We start from the raw sequence: 27,277 nt of genomic DNA on the forward strand, positions 1-27,277 counted from the left end.
TTTCCTAGCCTTGCTATAATGAACAGATCATCTTGATGGAAGTCCATTTGAATGACTGGCAAAAGAGAAGCCTCCAGTCCATCACTGGGGTGTTGTATCTGATTTCCCAATTTGAACACAAATGCTGCCAGGAAACCAGCCTTCCCCTCAAAGGGTTGGTATTTGCACACAGCTGCAGCTCACACTGAAGTTACATGTCCTTGGGGGGAAAAAATCCTCTCTGCTCACTCAGGAAGACATAGTAACAACAGCCAGCAGCACCTTAATGAAATTAATAGAAAATAACAACTGGAGCAAACTGGAGGAATACACAACATCGTGTTCTTCCCAACAAGCAGAAATGCTACGACCCTGAACTTCTGCTAATGGAAAACACCCCTTCCTCAACACAATTGACTTTGTGTTAGCTCAGGCTTTACTCAAATCAGAATATTAGTAATATTTCGCTCAGAGAAATTTAAGCATTTCTTTTTTTTCTGCACTCCTTTCCTAAAGGCATTGCCCTGAATAAGTTTAGATAAACAAGGAGTACCAGCAGTTACCACAAGAGATCAAACATTTATTTAATCATAAAAGTCCAGCAGATAAAACTATATACAATAATCCATGCATACTGCCCAATTCACAAACATTTAAAACCTGTTTAAAACACAGTCTGCACAACAGTTGGACAGCAGGACATTTTCACTTACTGAGGGACATAGTCATGTTTATATTTTGGATGCTGCTTGTAGCCTACTCTCTCCCCAGCAATAAGACTCTGGATCACCCACTCTTGCGAGACAACAGGCAGCCGTAAAGCTTCTGCACACTTTAAGACACCAGCTGGGCAGGAAAAATCAGTCACCACCACATCATAAACACCCAAAGCAATATCTGTACAGGAGGAAACACAGGCATCTGTCAGGTGAAGAAAGAGCATTTTGCCTTGCAGCAGAACATCATAGAAGCATGGAATGCTAAATTATTTGGTTTGAGAGGGACCTTAAAGCTCATCTCATTCCACCCTCTGCCAAGAATGGGGACACATTCCACTGGACCTGGTTGCTTCAAGCCCCATCCAACCTGGCAGATCAGTGTGTTTTGCCACTATGAACCACGCTTACATCTTCTCATTCCGAGGCAGCAAATTCTCTTTGTAAAAGTTAAGACACACCTACAACAGCCCTGCACCTCACAAGAAAATATTCCTTTTAGTCCAGATAAAAATTAAGGGAAAACCAGTAGCCAACAGTATAGGCACGACCCTGAGTCCTGACCTCAGGCTGTGAGTGCTAGGGCCTACATCACATATGGAGAGGGAGAGACAGCCCAGTTCAGAAGGACAAGGGAAGCACAATTTGAGAGACCAATTTCCCTCTTTCAACATAGGCTGGAAGCTGATGGCTTTTGTCTGAATTGCTGCAGCTTCTCTGCAAGACAGGTGTCCTAGATGTAATCTATATACAGATTATATTAGAGTAGCAAGCGTCCGCCCTTCGCCTGCCTTTCTGCTTACAGACAACCTGGTAAACCATCCCACATGGTTTTAAACCATACTAAAGACCACAGTGGCATAGGATTCCCTGAGAAACTGGCCAGTGAGTACCTTTGTTGTGAGCATGTGAGTAATGCTGTTTAACAGATGCTGCTCCCCCTGTCATGAGAATTTCAGACCATAAATCCAGGAAGTTCTCTTGCTGGTCTGACACCAGGAGAACCTTCAGGTTATGGAATGGGTTTTCTCGTGGGTGCCTGCAGAGTAAAGAGAAATGCAGACTGGTAAGAATATCCAGTAGTCTAGTCACCTGATTTGCTCCCATATATGTTTTGTTAGTATCTTGCACACAATGACCCACTCTCTTACCACCCTTCCTGAAGTACTTGGAGTGACTATCCTTTGTTTATAGAGACTAACATAGAGCTAGACCGTGTTGGTAGGGTATGTGTGCAGCAGCCTGTATCCAAAGTTAAAATGACCTATTCCCTAATCCTGAACCACCTTTTTTGTGCACATCCAAATTGCTTCCACTTTGACAGGGCTGAGCAGGAAGACCTCAGTCTCCTGCCTGAAAGTCTACAGCTATCTACAAATTTGTGTCTGCCCCTCAGCTTGCCTAAGGAGTCTGACCTCCTCTGTCATCTCAGAACAGGCTTACTGGATTAGACTCCATAGAAAGTGCAGAAGCTAGCTTTAAAACATACCAAAGGAAAAGGAAATTAACATAGTATTGTTCTCCTTTATCCATTTCTGAGCAATTAGAGAAATTAGCCAAGGGTGTGGGAAGCCTTGTCTGAATTCTGCCTTCCTCATGAGAAAGGCTGACGCCTTCCTGACTTCCAAAAAGACTGGTTTTTATGTATATGGCCAAATGTACCTTGGCACTAGAGGTCATTGTAAGTCCAAGGAAAGAGATGGAAGTGCTGTTCCTATATGGAAGGGAAAGTACAAGGAACAGTACTCAGGTCACATTCAGTATTTGTAGCTATTCAAGAGCCTCCCAAGTGTAACAGGCCTCTCCAAGAGTCTTGTAGACTCAGATCATGGTTATCTGGCACTCACCATTCTAGCAACTTTTGCTCCTGGAGGCTGTAGCCAGCTGGCAAAAGGTAATTCCGATAATTTTGAAGCTGGTTAGCATGACAGCTATCATGGACCCAGATATGAGACACACAAGGGATCCCTCTGGCAAGGCACAGCAAGTATTTCTGAGTTCGACAATGCTGGTCCGCAATTAAAAGACACTGGTATGCCGCATTACACTTCAGGGGAGAAAAGAAGGCATGTAAACAGGAGGCAATGCTTGCAAAAAAACCCCTGAAATTAGCCTGATGCCAAACAGGTTAAAGAAGAAAACAACTGAAACCTTGATTTCCACAGCCATATTATGTGAAAGGTGAATTAGATAAAGGAAGGTAGTACTGACTTCAGAATCTGTTTAATCATGTCCTATTCCAAGCTCTGCAGCTGCTCTAGGCAAAAACTCTGCCTAGTAGTTTTTATATCATAGCTCTCTTCAAGTTCAGACAAAAGAGATGATTTACCTTTTAGTCTGAGACTCAGTAAGTCACTAGACAAGACTGCTTTCTCAAGCAGGATGTTCCTAAACCAATTTACCCTCTTTATTAAAAAAAAAAAAAAAAAAAAAAAAAAAAAAAAAAAAAAAAGTGTAAAAGCTACACTAAATTACAGTAGTTATCCAAGTACATCTGGTAAGTGAAGAGCTCTACCTCTAACTGTTCCTAGGTGCACACCTGTGGTGAGACCCCCATCTAGAGTACTTCATCCACTCCCAGGTTCTGCAGTATACTAAAAACACCAGACATGCTGGAGCAGGTCCAGCCAAGGACATTGGACAATGCCCAAGGACATTGCCAAGGACAGCCTGGGCACTAGAGCACCTGATGTACCAGAAGAACCTGAGAGAGCTGAGCTTGTTAAAAGATCGAAAGGGGAAGGCTTGGGTGGTCTTTTTAATGCATATTCATGACTGATATGAGGGTATACAAAAGATGCAGCCACACTGTTCTCAGTGTTATCCACTCAAAGGACAATAAGCAACAGTTACAAACTGAAATACAAGAAATGCCTTTTTTTTTTTTTTTCCTAATTGGATCAAGCTGCCCAGAGAGGCTTTGCTGTTTCCATCCTTGACAATACTCAAAACACAACTGGACAAGGACCTAAGCAATCTGTTCTGTTTGAGCCTACATTCAGCAGAGCAGCTGGACAAGATAAGCTACAGAAATGCCTTCTAATTTCAACTATTCTGTGACTGTTGTTCTAGATCAGTAAGTAAACCCTTACCTGGGTTTCATTGAAGTCTTCCAGGATATAGCCAGCTCCTGCTCGCAGCTGTTGTGCTATGTAATGTTTATCATACGGAGTCATCTCTAAAAAATCTACAGCAGATAGATTATAGTCAAAAATTGAACTATCTGCTTATATTCCTACATCTTAGTTTACAAAGCCCTCATCCATTCCGTAAGGGATCCCAGCTATTCTCCCAAGACTTTCTAGAGAAAATCATTAAAAGAGTCAGGAAAAAAAAAAAAAGGGGGGGGGGGGGGGCAGGCAGCAGAAAGGGCAACAACACACCAGCAGCCAGGTGAGCACCTTGTCACTTCTTTGACTGCATGAAACATGACACCAGCAAAGGCTAACTGGAACAATCCATACATGCTTTCAAGTTCTATGCTTGCCAGCACTATCCTTCAGCTCTCAAAACCTTCCTTCTTACATTATACTATTCTGACACTGATGATCTCACTAATTTTCACACCTTTCTTAGCTTGCTGAACAAGCCTATGATCATCATCGAGGTTTGTCACATCTTAGACCGCAAGTTGGCTAAGTCAGAGACTGAGTCTTAGGTCCTTTCTGCAAAGGATTAAAGAGCAAAAAGGTAAACAAGTACTAACACAAATGTCTGATCAGACAGTATCCAGCATTTTTCCTAAAGACACAGCATCTCACTTGAAAATGTAATGGGTAAGATTTGCCTCACCTTCTTCCTCCTCACTGCTCCCAGTGGGACCATCTGATAGCTTCTGGTGATTGACCAATTTGTCACTTGGTGTTGCCATGGTGAGAAGAAAGGCATAGCCCAAAAAGAGGGTCTTATTGTGGGGCAAGGGTCCATGGTCACTGTCCAGTACTGGGGGATCTGCAGCATCTACACCTTCACAGGTGCTTACGAACTCTCCAGTTCTCACAGGCCCTGCAGAGAGACAGAAGCAGCATGAGTCTTCAAAGGTATGTCTTACCTGAGGAATCAGTTAAACTCAGATATTTTACTACAGGAGACACAGAGAGGCAGGATTGGGCTACAGTTATACTAGGCTAGGTAGGGATCTTTTATCCTTCTGGATTTTCAAATCAAAACATGAAGGACTAATAGGACAAGTCTGCAAGTCTTATCAACATCCTGAAACAACACTGACTGCTGTGAGGGGTCCCTTTAACAGCATTCAGGACTGACTAAAGAAATAAGAGCAAGACCAATCACAACATTAAAGTCAAAAGGCAGAACTGAAAGACAGCAAGTAAATACTCAGACTATGCTAAAAATATCTCTGGCTGCTGAATGCATCCAGAGAGAATCAGCCACAAACCATGCAGGGAAAAAAAAAAAAAAGCAATCTTATCTACTTTTTAGTTATGGAAAGTGGAAAGATAATTACAGAAAAAGCAGTGCTGAAAAAACTAGATGAATTCAAGTTCTCACCAGCCTTTATCATTGCTGACTTGCGGCCACGTTTAGCTGGGGATCGTTCATCTTCAGAAGCAATAAGTTTCCTTTTCCCAGACAGTGAGACTGGTGGGACACGTGGACCCTCTTGCCCTTTACGAGTGGGAGTTGTGCTGCTGCTGGAAGTGCTGGGAGAACCAAGGTTACTACGTCGCTTCCTCTTCCCCTCCACCAGATTATCTGCAATATAGTATGCAGGAATTAGTCATGGGCTGTCACCAAACTCCACAAGCTTTCACCCTACCTATCTGTACAGAAGTGGCTGAACTCAATAGTACCTTGAAGATACATGCCACCACTCTCTGAGAGAGGGAAGCAAGAAAAAAATGTATCTTTCTTCTCAAGCCCTGTACCCTGCTTGTCTATTTTCCTCCCATTACTGCTGGGACTTTATTAGCAAAGCAGCCATCCACCAAGTTTATGTAAGTATGGCAAGCATCACTGTCCTTGAAGCAGACCACATTCCAGAAGCCAGTCAATACCACTAAGTCTCCGCTGCCAAACAATAAAAGGATCTCAAAAATCTCACTATAAAGTAAAAAAGCATCACTGAATACCCAAAAACATTTAAACACTGGCAATTCAGATCAGGCACTAGAGTTGCCTCAAAGGCACAAGACACAGAATAGCAGTCAGCAGCTCAACAGCACCTTTCCTTACCAAGACTGATGTCAGCTGCTTTGGTCACAGGGGTGACAGGTTCATAAGGACCTAGCCCAAACTGCTCCCGCAGCTTATTTCCTTGCTCCTGAGACAGGATAACAGCCATTCGTTTGTACCACTTCCTCTGGCCTTCCTTTTCAATGCAGTAGTATAGCTCTCCAGACTCCTTCCGGTGTCCCTTCACCACACCTGACAAGACAGCAACTAACAGCTGTTAGCCAACCATACCCAGGCTTCTCATCCTCCTGGAACAAGCACCCCTTTCCCACCACATTCAGCAACTCAGAAAACCAAGTATCAAACTCAAGCGCTGCTCTTACCTGCACTGAAGTACTCATCCTCAGAGAGTGCGGTCACCTCTGTCTCCAGTGGGATAGGATCACACAGCAAAATATCTTTTCCTAGCACATCACACTCATATCCATCATCAAAGCGCAGCTTGTACTTTCCTGCTCCAACATCTTGGGTAATCATCCCTGAATAAAAGTACCCATTTGAGGACCACTTTGCTACTACCCTGAGGCCCACAAAGCTGCTCCCAGTGGATGAGTCTGCACAGTCCGAAGGAACAGTCACTGCTTGAAATGGGATTTCTGGAGAGTCACTACGACGTAAGGCACAGAAGCCAGAAGTGCCAGATTTCTCTCCTCCATCTGGCAGGCGAACTGAACGAGTAAATTTCTCCTCAGGTGATGCTGTAGTTGAGAGATCCTCCATAACTGGAAGTCCAGCTATATCTCTGTAGAAAAAAGCAGTCCCATATAAGGGAGGGGAGAAAACAAAAAAAAACCCAAAAAAACAAAAAGCATTCCCAGAAGGATCTGAAAAAACAATTACTAAGTATAAAATACCTGGGTGAGGTGCTTGCAGCTGCTATATGATATCACCAGAAACTTCTAAAATACTCAGTACTCCTTTTCCTCTAGGACATTAAGATAGAAGTTCCCTATTCTCTTTCTTGCAATAAATTAAAGTCACAGTCTCCTTCTTCCAGGGTACCTTGCTCCTGTTGTTCGAGATGGTGGGCGTCCTCTTCTTCCTCGTCCACGAAGTGTCACAGGTACTCTGCCAACCTGCCGAGTGCCAGGCATACAGTCCTCCTCTTCCTCACAAGGCAGTGCTCCTGTCTGACTAACTCTGAGTGACGATGCAGGCTGACCAGCTCCCTTCCTAGGGCTAGAGAATTTATGAGTTAACTGTTTTGACAGAAGTCAGCTCACTAGGATGCTCCCATTTTCTTGATCATCTCACAACATATGCAGAATTTTGCCTCTTTGCTGCTAAACTGCAAAGTAATGACTCACAAGGAAACAAGCTACTCCTTCAGGAGGAACAGATGCAAAAGCAAATACTACCTCCTTAATGCTATTCATCAAGCCAGATCTTTTTCAGAAAACCTTCGATTTAGGCCTACCCTGCTTCACACTCACAAGCCAGATGCTTGTTTCTGCAAAACATCTCTTCCTCTTTTCCTAAGACTCTACACTTACCTCAATTTTCCTAAGATGCCTCTGCCAATGGGTAAAGCAAATTCTCCGGTTTCTGTCCCACACACTTTCCCTTTTACAGCTCCAGTTCCTCGCCCTGAGCTGCTGCTGCTGTGTGTGGCAGAGTGACCACTGCTTCCTCCACTGGATGTACGGTGGAGACTCGAGGCCTTAGACGAGAAAGAGCTGACATCACCAAGGTCCCCTGAGGTCAGCGACGAGCCCCCTGCAGTTCTAGAGGGGGACATGTCGGTCTCACATTCCTGGCACTCCACTACAGGCTCCTCAGTTTCCTTAAAATAAGCAAAAAAGACGATTGTCTAAGATGATGCAAGTGCTAGACACTTTACAATCACCAGTCCAAAGTGCAGACAAGCTGATATCACATTCATGAAGCTGATGACAGCCACACAAACTTCAGTCTGGGCTAAGCCGTGGTAGACAGTGCATCTCTCACTACAGGCCTGCAGCTGCTCTGTATCAAGAAGTCACATTAAGAACTCAGTCAGCAGTGGTGAGGAATACATTCAGTGCAGGTAGCACAGGGCTGCAAGTGCAAGCTGCATGTTGAGCTCTGGGGGGTGAGAGCCCCAGGCAAAAAGTCGTGGGACCTGGACACTTGGGAGGCACAGCAGGAACAGAAGACACCCCAGATTTTCCCACATTTTTCCAGCTTAGACTGTAAGGGTATAAAAGCCCAGTGTGACCTTTGTTCGAGGTCTCTCCTTGGAGGCACCAATTCAAGCTGTTATTTTGTTATTTAGTTATTGCAAAAAGATTAAATTATTTTAAGGATCCAGATGTCTGAAACTCTGCCATGGGAAACCTGGGGTCCGGTCAGTGAGGAAACCTGATCTGACTGTGTGAGTGTGGGGTGCGTAAGGACTCAAGCAGGGCACCCATCAGCTCACTGGAGCTGTCCACTGTGAAGGGGCCTCAGTCCCAGCTCAGGTGGTGCAGTTGTGACTGCCAGAGTGGCTCCTGGATGGTTGGACAGGGAAGTTTCCTCAGCAACACGGAAGAGCTCAGCTTGGTATCCAATTGGTCTGGCTTTGAATAATTCCCACCCCTACAGAGTGTGAGATTGCAGCACATACATGACACTAGGAGCTTGGGCTGCTTATAATCCAAGATCAGTTTCAGACAGCTTGTCATCTGGAGTTACTAAAGCTTTATGGATATAAAAAATGCATCTACAGAACAGTGATATAAAGTGGTGGTAGGTAAAGCACAAATGGTTATATGATTGTGATTACATAAACTATGTAAGCATATTTCAGGACACTTAATTCTCCATTTTTATGTTACAAAAAAGAATTTTGTGTGTGGTATCAGTTGTAAAAGTATTGAACTAGTTTATCCTTTTGTTTCATTACTCACTGTGGCTACACAGCACAAGACTCTCATGTTATTTACCTTCATAGAATAGTAGTAACATTTTATTGCTAGCAGGCTGATGTGGTTATAGTGTTCATCAAATCAGCATTTCTCAGCTATCTTTCATGATTCTCTAAAGACTTTCCAATTAATGAATTGACACAACGTAAGTGTACTAATAGAAGGCTGGTTTGTTCCTCAGTTTTAAGTTGACTTTTGAAGACCCCTTACAGAATCTGGTACACAGGGCTCAAAAAGACTGCGGTTAAAAACGACACTGAACTGCAAAACAGGCTAAACTATCTTACATAGTTTTACAGGCAGAAGTGATTTTTGTTTACTAATAGAATTTCTGCTCTATTCTGCCAAAACTCCAAGACTTTTAAAATAATTGCACGCACAAAGTCTTTTGTTGAGTTCTTCGGGACTTGAATGTTTCTTGAGAACACATGGCACGAAGTATACCAGCATCAAAACCATAGCTTTTGCCATCCACTAAATGGCCTGCAAGTCTGCTCATGAAGAAAGCCTTGGCATCACAGCATATAGTTCATTCAACTTGCTTCCTGCAGTCATAACATGTTCTCACTTTAACAACTTCTATTTTTCAGCCAATATCTCATCCCATTTAGCCATGAAAACAGGAACTTACCTCAACCACCTTTCGTTCCACCTCTGCACCATTGATGTAGTAAACATCTGTTATAACACGCGTAACAACAGTGCGCACCTCTCGAATAGTTCGCATGTGGCGACGCTGAACTCGGCCTTTGGGTGGGTAAAGAAGGTTAAATTCCTCCTCTCCCTGTAATAAAGAGGATACAGTAAAACCAAAACAGACCACAACAAAAAGCAAACTATTTCTGAGTAGGGCTACCTCTACAGTACAGTTTCTTCATACCATGTTAAAGTACAGGAGTAGGGAACCTTTAAGCATCTTGTTACAAATGAATGCAACACAGGAGACCCTAAACAAAGGAGAACTGAACACATTTTGCTGACAGTAGAGGAAGGGAAATCTTAACAGTCCAAGGAGGAAACAGCAAACTTGTTTAGCATGGCTTCTGATACTCTTTGATTGAGTAGACTCCCACATGTATCACATCAATCTTGCATTGTCTTTTTATGGCCCTGTTAATCTCCTATTTCCCACAGGACACATTAGTCTTAAATCAGGTTTAGTAAAAAATCATTTTTCTAGTCTCTCTGTTGATAAAAAACCTAGTCCCACACAAAAACAATCAACCAACCAATCAAAACGTGTCCCATTTTTCCAGAAAATACATATGGAGACATATATCTCCCAAATTCATGCAGTCCAGTGAGTATTGCTACCTTAGCAGTTGATTCAGGACAGCTTGTGACATTAACATTTTAAAATGGTCCTTGGCCTTTTTTCAGTAGAAAACCAACTGTTAATGAATCTACTGGCTGAAAGGATACTTTACTGTCGTAAAGCAGTTAAATACAGGCAGCCCTCATCCCACCTGACTGCGCAAAGAGTCCGTGTCGTCTCCAGAGGTGTTGACAAGCTTTTCCCCACTCTCGTCAGTTTGAATGTTCACATCTTGTTGCCCAGGTTTTTGCCCAGACATACTGGTTCCCGTTTCCACCTGTCTACAGATTTCTTCTGATGTCTGTGTTGCTGTTGTAACAGTAGTTGTTGGGGTAAAAAGACAGTCTGCTGTAGTTTGGATCCCTTTATTCTTGATGTTTTCCCACCTCTCTTGACTTTGATCAATTTGAACAGCCTTACTTTGTTTTTTCTGCATTCTTTTTCCATCTTCTGCCTGAGTGCTTACAACATCAGTCTCCATAGACTCTCCATCCTCTGCATCAGAAGACTGTTGATGGCAGTCCTGCTGTATCCTCTGAGGAATTAGGCTCTGTCCACCACTGCCGTCTGCCTTCTGCGGCTGGTACTGCCAATCACTGGGATTGGTATGTAATTCAGCATCTTCTTTTGGGCCAGGAAAAATTAACTGATCCCCCCTGCAAACCAGTTACACACAGATCAAAACTATTGATAAAGAAAACAAGACAACCAATATGCTGCCACTCAAGTGAAAGCAGTATTAAAAAACCCTCACCTTGGCAGTCACTCAGTTGCTTCTTCCAATTGCACAAAACTCAGAGAGTTCAAATAATAAAAAAATCTTTCAACACTTCTCAAGTGATACACAGGGTGGTAAAACATAAAACACTGTATAGAACTAAGTGCTTTTTGAAATACAAATTTTCTTGCTAACACTCCACACATTAGGCACCAACTATGCAACTTCCCAGAAGCATGTCATCTTGAAGTTCCTTCAGGCTCCTCCAGTGCTTGATTGGCTTGAAACTGATAATCACACGCAGCAAGACCACCCAGTAGCATAAACACAAATGCTGTCTAATGTTTTCATTAGAATTTGTCTGCTCTGCCAAAAGTATGCCTCTGCCAGGTACTATATGGGACACTATACTGAGGCAAACTAGAAGTATGTATTTGGCTTCCCTTGGGTACTTGAGGATTTTAAGGAGCTGCTGTCTTCACTTCTGGCTGTGCCTTGTCCAGCACTGGAACTCCCTATTCGTTATGGTCTTTAATGCAACTGTTGAAACTACGGTTACTCTTTCTACATAGACCAAGACCTCACTGTCCCATCAAGAAATAGAATGGAAAACACTGAAGAAGCAGATTTCTACTTCTAGCTCTCCAGGCAGCACCCTCCTCACCATAGCATATGCAGCTGTACAGTCCTTTGGAAGGGGGACAATAGCAGCAGCAGCAACAAACAAAACTAGTCAGAAGATCTTAGAAGAGGAGACAGAAAAGATATTTAAACAGCCTTAAATATTGCAATTTTCTCAAACCCAAGACTTCACTGAAGCATATCACATGGCCACTCAGTCAAAAGGTAAGCCTGATAACCATGTGAGACACAGACAAACAGATTTAGTATACTTATCCCATTGTCCCCAGCCTTCTAAGTCACCCAAAGAAAATGGCTTAGCGCAACTTCTTTGACACAGAAAACGCACATCTGAATATAAATTCAACCAGGACTGGCAGGCAAAGACTGTGAGGAGTTACCTAAATGGAGAAGTGGAAAGACCATGACCTCTGGCCTCATCCTCTCGACGAACTTCACAGACACGACTGAACACAGATGATGCTTTCTGGGAGCTAGCAGTGCAGATTTAAGACAAACAAACAAAAATGCATCAGGAGATGAGAAAAACCCTCATACAGCAAAACAAGAATTCTCTAGCTCCTTGTGAGAGCAACAAAGACTATTGAGCTTGTTGACCTACACAGGCACAGAATGACTGATATGATCTATCTCAAAGATCAAGAATGAAGCTGCAATTGCACAAGCATTTCTGTCATTTCTGAAGACATACTAACAGCCAAGAGCAATGGAACAATTCCAGAAACTGTTGTGTGGAAAACTGCAGCGCCATCAAGAGTTTCAGCATCTACTGCCTCTGGTACCCACCAGAAGACACAGTTAGACCCTTTATGGCTTACTTCTCAGGAATTTCATAGCACCACGAAAATACTGGGAAGGACAGTCATAAAGCAGACCCTGATCCCATACCTACAAAGGTAACCCATCCTCAACCAGTGAGCAATTACTATCATCCATCCTCAGCACTGAGGCATGATTACCATCTACCAAGCAATCCTGTAACAAGAGATGCTGACTTTATTCCTATGTTTTCTCACTGCTTCAAACCACTGCTCTTCACTCAGATTACTACAAGTCACCATCTTCCTACTGAGATTCCCGTTAGTATTTACAAACATTACTCCCTGCAAACTAAATCAAGCAATGCTAGACATTAAATGTGATGTAAGATAGATACATACAAATCAAAAGACCAAGGGAATAACTCGATGTTTTGGTCAAAATGTTAACCTGTGATTTCTGTATATCCATGAACTGATTATGAGTTTCTATCAGCTTTCTACCAAAAAGACAATTCTCTTTCAGAACTTCTCAGAGATTCTTCACAGAAAACTGCACCGTGAAAGACAGCAGAAACCCATATATTTGCAATTTAAGAGACGGATAAGGCAGACTTGCATTCTGGACTGCGCAAGACATGAATTTCTGGCTTTGACCACAATCAAATGGAGGCAAAATGCTGAGATTAGTAGGAACCACAGAGCCCATAATGAACAAACAAGTGGGGTTCCCATTTTGCCTACGTAATTAAAACCTGCTGCAACAGCTATAGAGTTAATATCATATCTACTGCTAGAATGTTCCTTGCTTCTGTGTCTCCTTCTAATTTTTTTTCTCCCTACAGCTGATAATATGTGGAGAAAGGATCTACCCAGACCTTCGTATTAACTCTGCCCAGCAAGAAGCCCAGTTACCTAGCAGCAGCAGAGGATCCATCTTTCCTGTCACTGGTTGCAGGCTCTGAAACAAGAAGGAAGGGAAGGATGATTTTAGCATCATCCAAAAGGACTCTCCTGACCTTTCCCAGCTCCATATAGTCAGTGAACAGAGGCTGAGTAACACTGGACAAAGGGTGCCCAGGCTTCCCCATCCAACGTCTCAGAACAGACCTACATTTCTACAAGTTCTAAATTATCAGACTGAATGCCACTGCTCTAGTTAAAATCCTGTCAAACTTTTTTTTCCAGATTATGGACAGGTCCAGAGGAAGCAACAAATATGATGAGATGAACTGGAGAATCCCTCCCACACAGACAGGCTGAGAAAGCTGGGCTTGTTCAGCCTGGAGAAGAGAAGGCTCCAGAGACACCTCATTGTAGCATTTCAGCACTTAAAAGGGGGCTTATTAAAAAAAAAAAAAAAAAAAAAAAAGGAAAACAGTTTTAAATTTAAAGACAAGAGATTTAGATTAGGTGTCAGGAAGAAATTCTTCCCTGTGAGGGTGGTGATGCACTTTCACATGCTGCTTGGAGAAGCTGTGGCTACCCCAACCCTGGAAGTGTCCAAAGCCAGGCTGGATGGGGCTTGGAGCAACCCAGCCTAGTGGAAGGTGTCCCTGCCCATGGCAGGGGGTGTTGGGACTATGTGATCTCTAAGGTCCCTTCCAATCCAAACCATTCTATGGTTTGCTTATATATATATATATATATCTTTTCCCACCCAACACAATCAAACTTCACTTCCTGTCCTGTGTACCATTGCCACTACACATCACAATTTGTAGTCTGCTGGAAATACCTTTCCTCACAACAGAAGCCTCTCCTCTCACTTCATCCTTGCTTAGAGCATTGCAGAAACAGAGAAACAAATTTAAGTGACACTGCCCAAAAAGAAAAATGAGAAAAATTACAGGGACTCAGAGACTGTCTTGGGAGTTTTTGAGTTAGGGCGAAGATCCAGTAGGACCCATACACTTCAGGTTTTATCCTCTTACTTTCCAAGCTGAACGGCAAGGACTCCTCGCTCCCATCATTCACAGGGGTAACAAGGTTCATTCGCAGAGAAAGTTTTGCATCCGACTCAGGAACCACACCAGACTCTCCTTTCTCATACACTTCTGATACATCTGCTGATACCACTGCACTTTCCACAGTGACATTGTTGGTCCCCATTGTGCCCTCTGCTGTAACATCACTGGTTGCTATAGTACTGTCTGGGCAAGTATCATCCACTGAAAACAGAAAAACAAAAACAAGAAACAAGAAGTAGCTATTGTCATTCACATTGCTGGGGTTGAGGTCCCAGTTTTGGTTTGAAGACACTTCACTGCATGCATTATTAATAATGCTGCTGTAGTGGAAATTCCTTTCTAGAGATCTGAAGCATGAAAAGTCTGTAGCACAGGTACTATCCTTAGTTTGTGACAGAATAATTTACTACTACCCAAACAGAACAGACTTCTTTTCATCTAGCACTTGCAGGATGCTGTTTTGTGAACCTAGCAGAGAAAGTCCTAATAAAAGATGATGAACACTGGAAGCAATCCTCTTGGTCTAAGCTCTTTTGCTACTCAGAAGGCTCTTTTACATTCTTTAATGGAGTTGTATACAGGACCACAGTGAGTGCTAGGAAGACATGCTCCATGCCACCCTGTACTCAGGAAGCAAACACCTTCACTAGAGACTGAGAAAACATGACAAGGAAACTATGGGGAAGGGATAAGCGTCCCCCCCACAGAACAGCAATGTAACCATTTTTTGCCAAGGCAGGTTTGAGTTACCCTAATACATGCTGCACCAAGAATCAAAAGCTCCCAGGCTTTCATTGCAGAATAGAGCCATTTGGGTCAAACTCACCAATTGGTGTGCTGTGTCTCCTGGGTCCCATTTTGAGATGGCCAGTAAGAGGTGGTGTTATGCTACTTAAGGACTGAATGACATCACCCTCCTTCGGCAAAGTAAAATGAAACGGGGTTCCTAAAAGACACAGAGCACCAGAATTAGTAATTTCAAGGATCTACTTTAGTTCAAGTATCAAAAGCACATATTCAACTGTGCTGTGGAAATAGGGAAAAGCATAACACTGGTGCTGTACAAAACCCCCCTGAACAGCTGCTCTAACTGACAGTCCTCACATTTTATGTGAAAAATCTCTCTCAGTGAAAATCTAGACTGTGGTCAACTGAATGCAGCTGTTCCCAGGTGCTAGATAAAAGGGAGACTAAATATCCTATGAATAGGACTTCTACAGAATGCAGCTTGGCTTCAAGAGATGCTCAGGATATTCCATAGAAGAGGAAAATGAGGTGAAAAAACAGAAATAAAGGTTAGGACAGAAATGAGCTGGCAAAGCTACATGTTGCCTGAACTGATAACCTAAAACTTACTCAAGCCACACTCCCTCATCTTTGAAAGGTCATGGAGTACAGGAGACGCCTCAGGACAGAAGGCCAGTGTCACTCCAGTCTTCAAAAAGGGCAAGAAGGAGGACTCGGTGAACTAGGCCACTGTTGCACCTCCATCCATGGAAAGATGGAACAAATCATCCTGGTTGTCATCACCAAGCACATGGAGGAGAAGGTTATCAGGAGTAGTCAGCACGGATTGACCAAGGGGCAATCACGCCTGAGCAAACATTGCCTCCAGTGATGGAATGACTAGCTGGGCAGATGAGAAGAGAGCAGTGCATGGTGTCTACACACTGCCTTCAGGAAGATTTTTTAAATTGTCTCCTGAAACATCCACATAGGTAAGCCCAGGAAGTGTGGTTTGGATGAACGGACAGCAAGGTCAGTTGAGAACTGGCTGAATGGCAGAGCTCAGAGGGTGTGATCAGTGGTGCAGAATCTGGTTGGGAGGCCTGTAGCTAGTGGTGTCCCCAGGGGTCACTGCAGGGTCCACCCTCAACTTATTTGTCAGTGACCTGAAAGAAGGGACAGAGTGGACCCCTAGCAAGCCCCCACCCAAAGTTTGTGCTTACTGATTTATGCTTCATAATTTGTTGATAAGGGATTATACTCCTAAAATATTTATCATGAAAATAATTATTACAATAACAAAGCTGCTTTAAGAGTAGAGAGATGCTCTACAGCTCTTCATACCTTAAGGACTGAGTGATGGCAGGAGAGTAAATACCACTCTACGTACTTTTTCCACCATGCTTCACAAGTCTGAAGGCAATTAGGTAGAGTAGGTCAAAAGCCTGAACTCTCTCCTAACACCGATCAGCCCTTTAGTGTAATACAAATGCATAAAAAATAAACAAGCATTCATTTTGGAATTCATTTTCTTTTAAAAATGGCTTACAGTTCCTTTTTAAAAGTAAACCCAGCCAACTGGGATGTTCTTAAATTGCATTTAGATTTGTCTAAGAAAAAAACCGAAACATTTTCAGTACAGTATGAGAGGCAAAATATTATCCAAAGTCAAACACAATTTAGTTTATGCTCTCTTAAAAAGGAAGTTTTGGACTGTGAAAATTGTGAAAAACAATACTGAAGTGGAACATGACATTTAACCTTGTTATATAACTGCAGCTATTCATCTTTATCATTTTAGCAGCGTACTGCCAAAGTTGTTTTATTTAATAAAACCCATACTCTTCTTAAGTTTGAAGACCAGTACTGTTCTCCTGACTATGCCAAATCATCTTACAAAATCTGCAGTCCCAAATGCCGTGGACTTGTTCACAGAAAAATTCATCTTTGATCACAAAATGGAATGGAATCAGAATACCTTTGAACTTCCTGACCAGTATTTTGGCTAGATCCCCTCAAAGCATTATTTTCTATATAGTAAAGCTATTTTTTCTTCTTTCAGTTAAAGGAAATCAAGAATATTGTAGCAAAAACTTCATTGTACAACTTAACATTAAATAACATTTGAGGTCCTACAGTCTTTCACTTTTCCTAACAGACTTCATAGGGGGGTAAAATACATATTCTGACACTAAAATCATTCTTTGTTCATTCTCATTTAACGGCTAGAGAACTGTGTGTAAAGATGAAACCAGCTAAGAGGCAAAAACAAAATAGAAGTCGTATCCCACATCTTGTAAAATGACACACAGCATGTTGAATTATTTTAATGGGTCATGACAATACCTGCTGAGCCATAGCTTACATATGAGTGAAAAGCCATTCTACTTTTAAAAAATCTCAAGCAAAATCTGCTATATTAGCTTCTAGCTCAAAGTTGCTCTGTACACCCCCACAAAGAAAGTTCTCCTCTGAGAAGGAAGGAAAAAGAAAATAAGGAGACCTACAAGAGGGAAAGTACTGACTACCACACACCCTATTCCTTTCAAGGACCCTGCTGTTGTTGCTTCTTGAGTGGGGGAGAACTCACAAAAATCCCTGAACATTGCCAAGGTCACAGAGTCTTCAGTTCTTCAAGCTGCCCTGCATTTCTACCTTAAAGTAGAAAGGAACAAGAACTACACCACAGGAGAAAACAGCGAAGTCATGTTCTGTATAACACAGTAAGGTATAGTGCTGCTCAACTTGCATCTAATAGCAGTGCTGCCTGAAAACATTCAGGATTGTATACAGCTCTCTTTGACATTACTCAAAATACACACCTGTGAACTACTAACCTATATTCACTTACCACTGGAAGGACTGGGGGATTTAGAAGTTGCCTTCTCCTGTGGCTGCATTTGCTCTTCTTGCTCCAGATTCCTTGTTGTAACAGTATCCTCCATATTCTGTAGTACTGGATTCTCATGCTGAACCCCATGTGTTTCAAACCCTCTCTCTTGAAGTGATGGCTGATTGCTTATCACTACCTGTCCCAATTCTGAACAATCGGGATGGTTTTTGGCACACAATGCCACTTCTGATTGGACATCACTCTTTAAGTTCAGAAGCAAATCGCGCTGCTCCGGTACCTCCCCTACAGAAGGCTTAGCTAAAACTTCATTGAGCTTTGCCATGTTAGTAGACAGTTTATCCATGCTCTTTGCCTCTCCAGCATCAAAAGTACAATCTTTCAAAGCTTCTTTTCCCTGGCATTCTGGTCCAACCTCTTCTAACTCCTGGGCTACATTTTTGCTATTTTTACAAGAATCATTCACTTCTGTGTCTTCATGACACTGTCCTTCCCTTTCAAGAATAAACTTATGAGAAAGTGTTATATTAACAAGAGACCTATCTTCCTTTATTTGCAGTTTTTCTTCTTGTTCTTCACACTGAGTCTCAGGAACTGCCTCAGGTCTGGAAGTCTCTTGAGCATATGAAAAAATCTCAGGCAGACCAGACTGATCTGCAGCAGCCTGACTTCCAGAAATACACTCAATCTCCTGATGAACTGCAGAGGCTAATGGCCCATCTCCTGCAACACCTGCACTAACAAACTGTCCTACAGGCATTCCTGCAGTCTCTACATCCTCCTTTTTTGCTTTTTCACAGTTTTCAGAGGGTGCTAGATCACCTGCATTCACTTTTAGTTTTATTTTATCATTCTCCACAGAACAGCGTCTTGAGTCTGAGGCCTTGCATTCAGAAATTCTCTCTACCTGTGTGGTTTCACTGTCTTGGCCCGTGTTCAAAGAGCCTGAACTGATGTCTGTATTCGTGGGCTGGCTACATCCACTTGCAGAAAGCATCAGTTTACAGGAATCAGGAGGCTGTGACACAGAGTCACCTGTAGACATCTTTGACAAAGCATCTGTAGATCCAGAGAGATCTCCTGGTAAGCATAAAGGGGTTAAACCAGCAGTTTTTTCTTCTGCATGCCTATTCTCTGGACTCTGAGTTGGAACAAAGATATCCTAAAATGAGAAAAGTGGGACATGGAGTATTAGGACATCCCAAGTAGGACTGTTTATTATTCCTAAAAAATTACACTGGATTATGGATCAGAGCAAGTTTAGCTAAAAACTACAGATTAAAAAACAAACAATGAAAATAAAAACATCCAAAACATTTATGAGAGACATGACTGATCTGTTTTTGCTGAGAAAAATTATCACCACACATTACTAATTAATACACCTTCAGCAAAGTCAGACAAAACCCTTGGTATCTTTCACTACTAAATCACAAAATACAGGGCAAATATGGCAAATTAGTAGCTATTTTTACTTGAACCACCAAGGGTATTGGAAAGATTCTCTGTGATATCTATTATATTAACACAAATGTTGTTTTCAGCTCAGGAGAAGAACTGCTTCAACTAGTGAAGTTTCTAGCAAGTTCATAACATTCATAATATTAAGGTATAAACTCACAAACTCTTAAATCCTTTTGAATGGTTGTAATTTTCAGAATCAAAATACACAAAGGAAACAACAGCAAGAATAAGAAACTTGAAAAATGCAGTAAATAAATTCTAGCCTTGTAGAATAAAAATACTTTATTATGGAACAGCTTCCCTTTCCCCACAAAAATGATGCTAAGGTCTTGGCCAATAAAAACCTAATTTATGATGCAGTTTGAGAAGCAGGATGGCCAGTTCAGCATAAGAAGGCAACACAGCCTAAGTCAACAGCTTCTATGTTTTGTAACTCACTATGCCCTCTTAAGCTGTTCTGCGTTTTTTCTGCAGGAAAAACTGCCACACAGTATGACTAATATATAACTGCAACTAGTGGAAACAGCTTAGTAGGGAAGCTCAACATAAAAGAACAGAGGTTGACTCAAACACATCTTATGCATCAGCCATATAAAAACCCCAGAAAAGCTATATACATGAACCCTTACATGAGAGAACTCTGGTTGTGATGGTATAGCTAAAGATCCAGGAAAGAAGGTTGGGGCACTCTGGGACACTGGAGTTGAAGCCTGTGGCTGAACAAGAGGTCTTGGAGGGACACAAGGAAAGGCCATCTCCACCAGCATATCTCCTCTCCGCTTTTGCATCAGTTCTCTTCCATCTGCAGGCATAGATATATCCATCTGTTCATCTGGTTTGAAAGAGCAGAAAAGATATTAGCACTAAATTCTTGTGTTATATCTAAGTTTTCAACATCATACTAAAAGATTTGTCTTCAGTGGTGTATTTAACTTTGTAAATCTTGTCTCCAGTGGCATTCTTTTTGTAAGGGGAAAAAAAAAATCAACAAAAACATCCGTATTCTTATTTTCAAAGGGAGAAGCAAGTGTTTTGTTACAAATTCATATGAGTATTTTGCTGCAGGTCTAGAACTTATAAAATTAGGAAAAAAGTGTCTGAAACTTATTTTTTTTTTAAAAAAAGCATTTTTCTGAGGTATTTATTTTCCTTTTGCCATCTTTATTAAAATGCAACTAAATTCAGACCCCAGCTAACAAAATATCTGTTATAACAGTATTTCACATTCTGTGACAGGAATCTCTCAGAAAGGAAAATCTGATTTTGTATCATACTAAAAACCTGTGGGGATGGACAACTTATCCTTATGGTAAATGTGTGCTTAGAGAAAATATTTAATAACCAATGCATCATATAGAAGAATTTCTCTTTAGGCATCAAAATTTAGGATGCACACTTGTAGCACATGAAAGGTTTTACAAATATTGTGGAAGTTGTCTATATTAAGGTAAAATAACCTATTATGATGCAATTCTTATCTGTCCTTCCTACTGCCCTAACATAATACAGGTTTCTGCCTGTAGCAAGAATGGCTTGTTCCTAAAGAAGATAATTGCCAGCAGAAATCTGTATGCCATACAAAGCATCTCCTATCATTCAAATGAAGGGGCACTGGTCAACAGTACTAATTTAATTATGATAGCTATGCAGGAAATACCAATAGCAGATAAAGAATCCTAAACAACAGTCAGAAATACAGATCTCCTTTCATCGACCCCTTCACTGTTCTCAGTCCTACTTTATTCTTTAAACATAATTTTAACAGATTTTGAAAAGGCTGCAAGCTCTGACTAAACCAGTGCACAAAAACATGACCACAGACAGTATGCAGAAAAATGTTACCTTCTGCTCTCCCCCGTTCAGTAGGGCTGCTGGGGACAAGGGCATTTGGTCCAAAGGAAACAGGAGGAGGAATAGCTAGGCCTGAAGAGACACTGCAAACCAAAAGGAAACATGGAAATGAAAACCACGCCTCACTAAAAAATGCATTAAGTTCTCCTGTCAAGCTCCAGCTTGCCACAATACAACTCTTCTCATGAAAGGTGAGTGTCAGGTGTTCACCAGTAAGAGACTAGTGACAGTAAGGGATCACAAGGCCACCATTAGCTCATTTCATTGCAAATGAAGGCCATGCTCCTCTCATACTGCAAAATTAAAACACTGATTGCTTAAAATCAAGCACAAGTCCTTGAATAATGAAAAGAGTAGGGGGAATGCATTACTGCAACGAAGTTCTTGAAAGAGTTTGGGGGTTTTTCGCTTACGTGGAATCACCCTCCTGTACAAGGAATGCCTGTCCAGAGAGCTGCAGGACTTGCAGACTGCGGGCAGGAGTGCATGCCAGAGAACTTCCCTCTTCCATCCTGGTTATTGGACAGCCACTCCCTGCAGTTGCTTTGAACAAAAGAAAACAAAGATAGAAATACAGTAAAAAACCACAGTGATTAGAAAATTCCAAGGAATTAAACTCATGCTATTGCACAACTCCTTTTCAGATAGGCAACAACAAGCTGATTTTCAGAGCTGGTGAAGGACTGCACATGACAGTTCAGTATGTGAAATGTGAGCACAAAATAGTTCAGATGAAAAAGAAAAATCTGAATAGATTTTAGACTGTACAAGTCTTCCTACCTGGGAATTTTAAAAAATCCCCAATGCCTCCAATATCAGCACACCTGATCCAGCACTAGAATACAAATATAGGCAAGTTTCTTGTAAGAAAAGACACCTTGCACTGACCACTGACTCAGTGTGAGGAGAAGGTCGTTACTGAATCTTCTGGATACAGAAGGTTCATTCACAAGGTCAGGCCAGAACAGACAACACTGGGCAGAAGTTTGCCTACACTACTTATCCACACTGGTGTGTCATTACAAAGGCAGAGCATCATTAGTTTCAGAAGATTAAAACTTCCCTCAGAAGAGGGTAAAAGTTGGGTTTTGGTTTTGCTCTTCAAGAGGCACAGAAACAAAGGAAATTAAATGTATTTAACAAGCCAGTAACCATTCTAACAGGAAGTGACGTTTAGATATTGTTCCACACTGTAGTGAATGAGGCTGCATCCTTTCTTTTCCAAGGCGTTCTCAATTTTAGCAGAAGTTACATGAAAAATACGGTGCTCTACACCCTAAAACACTAAATGCCGGTGAAGATCAAGTAGGTATGATGTTTATAACTATCTCTGGGATGGATATTTTGGTTCTGCTTGTCTGTTGTTACCTGTTGCAGGATTCTCGGGAAACATCTCTTCCTGTGTTGACAAGATATCTGACTCCTCATGACCAGAACCAAGGGATTCCTCAGTTTTAGAAGCACCACTGACATGTGTCTCCTTTCTGGTATGCTCTTCTGCTTCCTGCAGAGTTCTGAAAGTGCAAGACACAGTCTTTGACCTGAGAAATTCAAAACGTGAAGACCACAACATCACAAAGAAAATCTATCAGTAACAGATAGAAGACATTCACTCATGTATAACACAGGGGAAAAAAAAGGAGAGAAGAAAGAAAACCAGCTTTGCCTGACAAAATGACATTTTCATCCTTGATAAGTTATACTTTCAGAACAGTTTTCTACATTTTATACCAATCTAAGTGATGTTTAAATGGAATGCAGATGCTGTACTGACTTCTATTCAACGTAGATTCTAGGAATTTCACTTCACCTCTTTAACATTATTTTGTGGCAAAATACAATAATACATGAAGAGCTAAATATTATATAAATTTTATGCCAGAGAGAATAAATACTATTCAACAAACTGAAGTTTCACACTTAAAAACAGTTAAAACAAAGCTTACAATAGCAAATACCCAAAAGCATCCTCGAATACCCACCACTTAGCCTCCAGAGCTCCTCTGTGCAGCCAAGGCCCATGCTACAGTGATTAAGTTATTTCAAGACAACTTCCATGACTCAACATGAATTATTGCTTCTAGCATATTCCAGTTATACCATTTTAGGAAAATTACTGGCATATTTTATTATGTCATGAACTGCCCTTGAAAACAAACCTATCAGTATCTCTGTGTTTAGGAGTTTGACATCACATCTTTTCTCACCAAGGAATACTAAGAGCACTCCTTAGTCAGCTGCACAAAGGCCTCAGCAGTATGCCATCTTTCCCTTTACCTTTCTCTTTTGCCTTAAACCCTCTTCCAAATCTAAAAATCTAGTAAAAAAAAAAAAATTAATCACCTTCCAGAATGCCAACAAACTATCGCAGCATATATCGCAGTTGAGACAGCCACGATACACAGCATAGCCTCATACGATTTCAGAAAGCTTCTACCCATACAGAGTAACACCACACCACTGCAGAAGGCTTCAAGCATCTGCCCTTATTCTTTAGCCCAACCTTTTATACCCCTGGTGTTCATGCATTGCCCTCTGCTCCCTTTGGTGATTGCTCAGCACACCTGGGCACTCCATGTCTCATTGCTGTCAGTGCTGCTCACCTGCTTTTCACAGCTGCACCCACTGGGCATGGGGCTGGGACAGCCCACCCCACTCCCAATTACCACAAACTGTGTGCCTACATCAAATAACCTACAGAGGAGACAGACTGCTTTACCTTTCAGACTTCTTTGCTTGGGTTTCCAAAGCAGTGTGTGCTTCTGTAATGGAGTCAGTTTCTGTGTTGTCTGCACAAAATTCTGGGAAGAGAGATAAAATAAAAATACCTGGATTAAAATACAAATAAGAAAATGTAGGTCTGTAATTTACAGAAATACCAAGGCAAGCCTTATATTTAAAAAAAATATTTTTGACTATCTATAACAAGAAGGGGAAAAAAAAAAACAACCCAAGATGAGGTTTTTACCAGGGAGAGAATTGAGTATCAGATTGTCTAAATACTTTGGAAACCAATTAGGAAAGAGAAGCGAAAGAATCAATGATACCAGTTGGACAGGTACAAGAAAACAAATTAATCAGTCCAAAGGAAAGATGGGGCAAAACTCTTTGCAACTACCAGTGAGCTGTGAACTCATTTTTGAAAACTACTAGCACCATATTTCCTGTCAAAAAACCATAACATTTATAATTTAAAGAAACCAGATAGAATCTACACAGCAGCAAGAAGACATCTATGATCATTTTCACTTACCATATTTAGATTCATTCTTGACAAGTCTGGAAGAAAGGACAGTGGGTCCAGAGTGGAGCTGATGCCTAGCATCTCCCTCACTGGGCACTAAGTCACTCTCCAAGTCCTGGCTCTGCGACAGCTCTAGAACTCCGAACTGGAGCTGTGACATGCCTGTATCTAACACCAGACATCCGTTACAAACATACATACCAAAAAGAAAAAATCAAGTGCCATCTATCACTTTTACAAGGGCAAAAGATATATCCTCTAACATGCAAATTATTTAAGCTATGCTGAAACTCTGAATAAACTAACTGATCTGATCTCAGCTGTACTAATTAAAACATGGTATCAGAACAGGGACAGTGGCCATTAACTCAAAAATCTGTATTAATCAGCAAGAGCTTATGTAATGCCATTAGGAACTGCAGCAGACTTTCATTCCATGAATAGAAAATAATCTTGATAACACACAGCCCATGTCTGAAAATCCTCTGATGACAACAACCATTATGCCAGTTCATAATAAGGCTCCATTTCCTAATGACCACAATGCATCCCTGCTTCTTCTAAACCACATTAAATCTTGAAGATCCATTCTAACAATAATAAATAATTCTAACAATAGTAAACAATAAACATTCTAAACAAGACATTCTAACAATAATAAATAAGCCTTGTTTTGTTTTTTTTTTTCAAACACCAAAGCATACAAATAAACTTTCAGAAAAGGATGCCAATTTCTGACCTATTACTACCAGCACAATTACCCCTGGTGAGACAAGTAAGTCAGCTCAACTGAAAAACTGCACAGACGGTCGATCCTATCCCAAAAACCCAAAAAACCGACCTGAAACGGGGAAGTTACCTTCTACACACGGCGAAGAAGCACAGTCCTCAACATCACCTTCACTTCGTTCCCCGGCCTTTCCAAGGGCACTGCAACAGAGAGACTCGCTAACGTCGCGCAGAGGCTCCTGCAGGCCGCCTAGCCGCGGCTCGCCACCCGAGGGGTCACCTGGCACGGACCAGGCGCTCCAGGCCCTCCGCACCGCACGTCCTGGCACGGCCGCTGCAGCAGCGAGCCCGCCTGCTCGGCCTGTCCTCTGTCCTCAGCACGAGAGAGATTTCAGCAGCCCAGAGAGGCGGCGGCCGAGAGCCGCCATCTGGCCCACCCCACGTACCTGCTCTCCCGGTCGGGCGCTGGAGACTCCTCCGCTGCGCAGTCCCGCGGTCCAGAGGCGCTCGGGCGGGCCGGGCTCTCCATGGGCTCTGCCAGCACAGCGCCGTCAGCGCGGCCGCGGTACGCGGACCCACCATCACCCCGCGCCCCGCCCTTACCTGCGAGTCGCTCCCGCGGCGCCCGGCTGCCAGCAGGACCGCGGCCGATGTCCTGCAAGACAGAGGCGGGGGCCGCGTCACAGACAGGCCGGGCCGGGCAAGGCCGTGTGGTGCCGCCGCCACGCCGGGCGCTCACCAGCACGGGGCTCGGGCTCCGCCGGGCCGGCAGCCGGCGGGCCAGCACGCCGAGCCAAGCCCGCTCCGCGTCCGCCTCCGCGCCCTGGGGCTGCGAGTCCTCCACGATGAGGAGGGGCGTGTCCTGCTGCGAGAAGCCAGGGTCCAGCTGGCTGCTCCCGCCGCGCTCCGTGCGGGACGCCACAGGCTGCGGAGCCCGGCCGGGCCCTAGGCCGCCTGCCCGCCCGTCGCCCAACCCAGCCGCACTTCCCGCCGCCGCCATCTTGCCGCGCGCCGATTGGCGCGCGCGACCGGCACGCGCCGCGCTGTTACCGGGGGGACGCGGGGGGGGCCCGGGATCGCGCCGCCCGCTCGGCCTCCCCGCGAGAGCTCCGGGACACAAAGAGCCCCGCGGCTTCCGTCCGCCGGGCTCGCTCGAGGGCAAACGCTTCGGGCTGTAGCACATGCGGGCCGAGCGGGGAGTGTCCGCGCCGTGCCCTCCCGATCCCCTTTTCATCTGAGGTACAAAACAGCCCCGGGCTCGGGCTCCCGCACGGACCGAGCGCCGCGTACCCCGAACAGCCACCATCGGGTACGTCCTTTCCTGGATATCACAGGACAGCGAAATCCTGTTAATTTCCCTGTGTTTGTATGACTAAACAGTAACCGAAGAAGCCTTGCACATAATGATGACAGTAGTGTTGTCTTTCCAGCATTCACCCTCTTGCCTAAAAAACAGTGAGTTTGAATAGCGTAATTTAAATCTACTTTTGGAAGTTCTGTTTTTTATTTCACCACCTCTCTATATTTTATAGATGCGAATTCTGTATATTTTATTTAAAAATCTGTTGTAAAACCAAAACCACAGAATCTGAAAAAATGGCACCTGGCCTGAAAGAAACTCTTATTATGCAACATTATAGCTAAAAGGTTGTACATAGCGAAACACTATAAATATGAGTATGTTACAAATTTCGTGTGTAATGTGAAATCCAGATTTGCACGTGCATGTTAAGAACGTTAAAAAGGCTACAAATATTTGCAATTGCTACACAGGAGGGATGCTTTAGTAGCTGGTTGTTCAAATCCCAGAAGATGCTTCTTTGTATATTAGAAGATACTCCAGTACATATATTAAGCTGTATTATTGAAATGGGATTTTTTTAGAAGTGTTAACAGTTACCTTACAAAATTCACAGCGGATGAAGACTAGAAATGGCAAACGTGCCAGTCACTTTCTCAAAATTCCTTTCAAATTCTTGTAAACTTTGATAACAAATTAGGTTTGTATCTGGAAGACAAGGAGAGGAGTTAACAGCCAACATAGATCTCTAAAGACAAGGTGTATAACATTGATCTGATACCTTATGTCAGAACAGGACATAAGTGGCAGAAAAACAACTTTACTGTAGTAAGTTGTATCTATATGGGATTCTCATAAGCAAACTAGGAAAGCATAGAGGTGATGAAGTTTCAATAAGGTAAGGAAAACACTTGTTTGGTATTCATCCTC

General features: G+C 42.6%; 1 protein-coding gene across 3 annotated transcripts; it reads right to left on the reverse strand.

Annotated features, from left to right (window-relative positions):
- Positions 1-538: 538 nt before the first annotated feature.
- On the reverse strand, positions 539-26,048 carry TP53BP1 (tumor protein p53 binding protein 1). Of its 3 annotated transcripts, XM_041465040.1 has the most exons (27): positions 25,787-26,048; positions 25,651-25,702; positions 25,494-25,581; positions 25,178-25,248; positions 24,328-24,486; positions 23,794-23,875; positions 22,443-22,615; positions 21,488-21,617; positions 21,066-21,157; positions 19,853-20,055; positions 17,760-18,921; positions 15,009-15,128; positions 14,147-14,383; positions 13,128-13,173; positions 11,835-11,927; positions 10,246-10,750; positions 9,411-9,563; positions 7,385-7,674; positions 6,894-7,070; positions 6,215-6,633; positions 5,892-6,083; positions 5,208-5,411; positions 4,488-4,700; positions 3,788-3,882; positions 2,543-2,742; positions 1,589-1,734; positions 546-876 (listed from the first exon to the last, which is right to left on the reverse strand). In XM_041465040.1, exons 1-27 carry the CDS (start codon positions 26,045-26,047, stop codon positions 689-691), a joined length of 5,751 nt encoding a protein of 1,916 aa, XP_041320974.1. In that variant the 5' UTR covers position 26,048; the 3' UTR covers positions 546-688. The 3 variants fall into 3 exon arrangements, with proteins under 3 accessions (XP_041320972.1, XP_041320974.1, XP_041320973.1); XM_041465038.1 differs by having other exon boundaries at positions 539-876; positions 25,494-25,702; XM_041465039.1 differs by having other exon boundaries at positions 22,443-22,588; positions 25,494-25,702.
- Between the last annotated feature and the right edge of the window lie 1,229 nt (positions 26,049-27,277).

This window comes from Pyrgilauda ruficollis, unplaced genomic scaffold, assembly GCF_017590135.1.
Source record: "Pyrgilauda ruficollis isolate IOZ18807 unplaced genomic scaffold, ASM1759013v1 scaffold186, whole genome shotgun sequence".
NCBI classification, from domain to species: Eukaryota; Metazoa; Chordata; class Aves; order Passeriformes; family Passeridae; genus Pyrgilauda; species Pyrgilauda ruficollis.